Below are 5,865 nucleotides of genomic sequence, written 5' to 3'. Positions count from 1 at the left end.
TGAAAATTTGCAATTGCACCACGCGGTAGCGTGTTACCCTCATTAAAGAATCGGCATCCTTATTTACGGGACCTTTTCCACCCATCCGACAAACAAAATAACGTTGTCTCAAATTCGTGTTACGACCAACTTTCTTGTTGCTTGCTTTTTTATACCAAACCCGAGTCGGAGCCCGATCTCATATGCCCAATTAAACGCTTCAATACTAGATGCAAAAATCGGTTGTCGTAAAATGATCTCGAGTAATCAACACCGTCTCCATCGTTAATCACTGCGCACGCATTTCAACAAGTTAGTTATTAATTCAATTATTTGCTACGGGACTAGTCGAAGTAAATATAAAATAATATAAAATTAATACAAACACGGTAATAAGTTATTTTTTGAATTGTACACAACGAGTCGGAAATAACGGAAATTAATTATAATTATTTGAATTGTCGGAAACTATAAAAAATAAAAATTTTTAATACAAAGACGGAAATTAATTATTTTATACAAAAGCAGTCGGAAACAAAAAAAAAAAAAAAAAAAAAAAAAAGTAACGAGAAACTCTAAAACAAAAAGAAAAAAAAAACAACAACATGGGGAGACGAAGGAATCCTTCGTCAACACAAGCCCAGGCACGAAGGAATCCTTCGTCCATGGGCCATATGAGACGAACAATGACCCATTAAATGTGGCTGGGTGCAGGGACGAAGAATTCCATCGTCTCAGCCCAGTTCCGTGTTCTTTCTTTTTTTTTTTTTTTTTTTAATTGCTTTTTCATATAAATCCGTCACAAATTCTATCATAATTCCGTCTACATTCATGGCATCTATCCTAATTCGGGATTCAAACGATAATAAAACATAAATTTTTAACAAAACTAAATCGTAAACTAACCTCGTTACTATCTTCATTGTTGAAATCGTTGTTAAAATCGTTCCCGTTCATGTTGTTAATTACAAAACCCGACTTTTTTTTTTTGTTTGAAATATTTTAGTGAGACGGTGACTTGTGTTTTAGTGAGACGGTAATTTCATTTCTGTTTTGAGACGGAAATTGCATTTTGGTGAGACCGATATGGAGTCATGATATGGAGGGCAAACTTGGAATTTTACGTTAATTGTCGACGATATTTAGTAATTTGTCGACGACGTATAGCAGGACCCATAAATAACTGGGGTAAATTATCACAAGAGTTACTACTAAAGAGCAGGTGTCATATCAAGCTCGTGAGCCCATAGCATGACACCATTGGCCCGCTTAATGTGTCCACTACTCAACTGTCAAGTTTGCAGCAGGTCAGCAACACTATGCAATCCATAGTCTAGACCTGTCAAATTCTGGCCCAACTCAAAAACACGACCCAACCCAACTCGTTTTATAGGGGTTAAGATTCGAAATTTTCGATCCGGCGACATATTTGACCCAAACCCAAAATAACCCGTTATTTTAGGATCAAACCCATCCCAAACAGGTTAATCCGTTGGATCAAAGGTCAAGTAAGAATTTTATTAAAATATTAATATTATTTATATATTATATTTAAAAAATTATTATTTTTATTATTCAAAATACAAATACAATTAAAAAGTTAAATGTATATCTTTTATAATATTTAATAATAAAATAATTATTAAAAAACTTTATTTTAATAATTACGTCAATATAACTAATGTGAACATTAAAATTATTAAAAATTTAATTTTAAATATGTTCTACATTTTTAAAAATATTTTTTTGACTAAAAAATTGTTAAAAAAAGGCGTTAGAAATTATTTCTTGACTTGTATTCTAACCCTAACCCGACCCGTATTCGACCCGACCCGTAATCTAATCTGACCCGTATAACCCGACCCGTCCGAGTCGTTTGACAGGTTTAATCCACACTATCAAAACTAGTTTAGGTTTTACTTTGTAAAAAAAAAAAAACACAAGTTTAAATCTCGTGCAATGCAAGTTTTTATTTTTAATATAGTTTCTCTAAATAAAAAAGGGATGGGGGAAGAAAATTTGACTTGAATGAAAAATAAAATAAAATTGGGAAGAAATGAGAGACTTGGAGGGAGTATTACTTATGTAAAATTGCTAACTCGTTAATTATTCGCATTTTTTATCATTATATTTTGCTTTGAGAGAAGGGGTGGAACTAAAATTGTATTTTATTGAATATAATTTTTACATGACAAAGCCAATAATTTCAATTTATAAGCTTTCTTAAATTTTTCGGTCACGATCAAATAAATATTAGTTATCTGATTGACCATATCACTATTCACTATGGTGGATAATTTACAAACATCCGACTGCTAACAAACATCCGACTGCTTATCAGGGTCATGAAATCTCCAACAAAAAGATGATCATGCATGGATACAATAAACATCAATATATTATTAATAGTAAAAGAGGTAAAGAAGATAAGGAAAAATTCAATTATCAGACCTAATATTAATTCTACTATCATTTCCTACCTGTCATCTTAAAGTTTTCCATAATAAACTTCAAAGACTCATAAGTTTATGACACTGCCATGAACTATTTGAATTAGGTTTATGTTCAAATTAAAAGGGAGTAATTTCTCATATACGGAGTATTACTTAACTATCATGACTCATATACTTTCTTAATCCATAGTAACTTTTTATAGTATTGCATTATTCGTAAGAGTTGATTCAAATCATTGATTATATAGCTATCTAGGTATTAATATGCATAAAGAAGTGAGGATTTCATTTTAGCTCGACCACGATCATTATTTTCTTTGGAATTTGATTGGACGATAAAGTTAATTTTCTTGTACTCCATGAACAATAGGGTGATGTTTATGTAATCTCTAAGTTTGGCTTGATATTACTAGATTTGGTAGCTGGATTTCTGGTGCTATTTAGTTAAATAACTTACTCTGTAACCATTAAGATATTGTAAGTTATTCTTTTGACTGTCAAAAAAAGAAAAATAAGGTGATGTAGGTATTGAAGCTAATTACTCCATTTTGACATCGTATATCATTATCAAAGATAATCAAAGGGATTTACAAAATCAAAGTAAGAACAACTAAACAAGAAACTATTGCTACACGTAAGGCCGATGGTCCCGATTATTACATCAAATCATTAATGATTGAACGTTTTGTTATTAATATAGAAACTGTGACTAATTGAATACACAATCATATTGGCCCCCTATTTATCATCCATATTCTTACTTATACTACTCCGTATCATTTATGTTACCACATTCCTTGCATGATGTTTATTTATGACGAGTACCACCGGCCAAGTAGCCACACTTTGTTGACTGATTCGACTCACGTCGTTGGTCCAATTTACTACATTTGATAAATTTTAAGGAGAAATTGTAAAAAAATATAGCGAATTAGACTCAATAGAGAAATACTATAACTTTTAGTGCGATGGTGACATACTTGTAGAAATATTGCGAATAAAATTATTAAAATTACTTCGTATGGATTTTAAGTAATGAAATGTCACTATCAAGTGTTTGATCGGAATATATCTTAATGAGTAAATGTAATGGTATCTATGATGATTGATGTCACTTCCATTTATTTTTTTTAGAAGAAACCGTCAGCCATGTTAATATGTGTTATTAATCTTCCAAAGCTGACCTCGGCGGTGACACCAGAAGAGACCGACTCAGAGACAATCTCAACCCAATATCTGGTTGAATATCTAATCGGTTAAAAATGAACCATTACATGGGTAGATCGATTTCCACCCCGTCTAACAAAGTTAAACTCAACACATTCAAACAAACAACCTCGACAAATTCTGAATTTCCTTATTACCCTGATTTTATTACCATGCATAATTGCATTTATACAGTGGCAAACTGAATAATCTGTATCCTAAATGTGATTACAATCGAAACCGAAAATTGGCAACTATATTCACTTTGAATTGTACTCTAATAACATACTGTAGCTTTGAGCTATAAGCACCAGACGTCCTACAAAATAATTTAAGTAAAAGACAAAAAAAAAAAACAAAAAAAAAAAAAAAAGAGACAAGAAAAAGTGTAACATGTACAAAAAAACCAAATTTGAAAAAATAATTAAAAATAATTACCAACCAAAGTTTCATTGATCATGATGCCATTGAGCTTCCAATTCCAAATCTTGACTTGTCCGACTAACCCATAATCTATTAGTCGATCGCTCCCCTATCTCATCGGACCGACCCGCCTGATTGAATGGCGACTTGATCGATTTAAATAAGTTCATTGGACTGGTCATTGTTCCCAAAGAACTATTATTATTATTATTATTATTATTGTTATTACTTTCGTTGTTACTAGAATTATTTCCAGCTCCGTTATTTGACTTTTGTGACTTACTTGAACCAGACCGTGAAATAAAAGGAGGACTAACAGAAAACCGCCAATGATCCGGTTTCATACCCCCAACACCAATATTCGGACACCCGACACTCCTAGCCCGATACCCGACCCGTGGGCTAACAATAGCAGCGGGTAGACCACTTAATTTGGCATTTACCAACTTGTTACGTACTTCATCCGGTAACCTTAACGTGTACCTTTCACAATCCTCAACCAATGAATGCCCGGTTGAGTGTGACCTTGGCAGTTTTCCTACAGGATCGTCCATCCCTCTAATTTCTTGCACCACCGGACTTCTAATTACCTTATTATCCTCGGGAGATGACGTTCCAACCCGTATTATCACATCGCGATTATGATGAGACGACTCTATTTCATCCTCCTCGGATGATTGCTCGAATTGTTGCGTTAGGTAATTGAAGGATAACGACCTATCACTTGAATGATTTTCCAAATTCGCCCTGCAAACGGGGCACGTGACGTGAGAGGCAAGCCACGGACCGACGCAATGAGGGTGGAACACGTGGCTACAAGATGGTAACATCCGTAATGTTTCAAGGTCAGTAAACTCGCTTAAACATATGGCGCATTCTAGCAAGGATTTGCCAATACGGTGCATTTTAACATCCGAATATAAGAACGTAGGGAAGGTGTCCACAATTTTGGGGTCTAGACCTCTAGGTGACCTTTCATTTCTCCACGCCTCAATTCCGCCACTAAATCCTCTGCCTGGAGTGTATCCCAGGCAGAGCATGAAGTGGCGGATGTAGACTGAAATAAAGCCTACACTAAAAAAGAATATGATTAATATGATGACAGCTGTCGCCATAGGCGGGCTAAAATTGTAATCGGATGAAGGTGGTGATGGAGGCGGTGTTTGAGCCGTGACGGGTTTTGATAGTAGAAGGGAAAAACACAATAGAATACAAGCATGACTAGTTGGGGTTGGGTGTGTTTGGATAGGCATGAATGTAGTAGGGACATAAGAGGTTTAATATTGTTGTGTGGTCTTTGAATTGGGAGGGGTTTTGAGAGGGAGTTTAAGAGGGAAAATAGAGATAAAATGTGGTGCAAAAAGGGTTGACTTGGGTGAGGTGGGATCACATTATTAAGGGTGTAATTCAATTATTGGGTGTTTAAATAAAATCAATGTTGAATGTTGAATTGTTGATGTTGGTTGATGGTTTGGGGTGATGATCATTGATTAAACATACAAGTAATTAAATAACAAGTTAATCACGTTAAATCATTATCCAAATAATGCGTAAATAAAAGATAATAAATGGTGGTTGTGGCTTGTGAGTGGTGAGCAAGTATGTTGTGTAGTTTAGATTTGGTTTTGTATGTTATGTTTTTGGTGGGTAAATTTGGTATTTTTTTTTTGGTTGATGAGGGGACGCGTAACTGCTATCTTTGGTGTATATTGGGTAAATCGTCGAGTATATGTGATATACTGTAAACTACATATACTAGGTAAGCCATTCAAGAGTGATAAATTTGGAGTTTAGAAGGCATAAT

The 5,865-nt window shown here is 34.2% G+C and overlaps 1 protein-coding gene across 1 annotated transcript; it reads right to left on the bottom strand.

Moving 5' to 3' along the window:
• Positions 1–3,875: 3,875 nt before the first annotated feature.
• LOC141608309 (E3 ubiquitin-protein ligase ATL31-like) lies at positions 3,876–5,529 on the bottom strand. The gene has a single exon (XM_074427670.1). The coding sequence runs from the start codon at positions 5,312–5,314 to the stop codon at positions 4,088–4,090; it is 1,227 nt and encodes a 408-aa protein (XP_074283771.1). The 5' UTR covers positions 5,315–5,529; the 3' UTR covers positions 3,876–4,087.
• Positions 5,530–5,865: the final 336 nt, after the last annotated feature.

Source organism: Silene latifolia, chromosome 10, assembly GCF_048544455.1.
Source record: "Silene latifolia isolate original U9 population chromosome 10, ASM4854445v1, whole genome shotgun sequence".
Classification (NCBI taxonomy): domain Eukaryota; kingdom Viridiplantae; phylum Streptophyta; class Magnoliopsida; order Caryophyllales; family Caryophyllaceae; genus Silene; species Silene latifolia.
The sequence above is the reverse complement of the archived record's forward strand: the minus strand, read 5'-3'. Positions and strand labels throughout refer to the sequence as shown.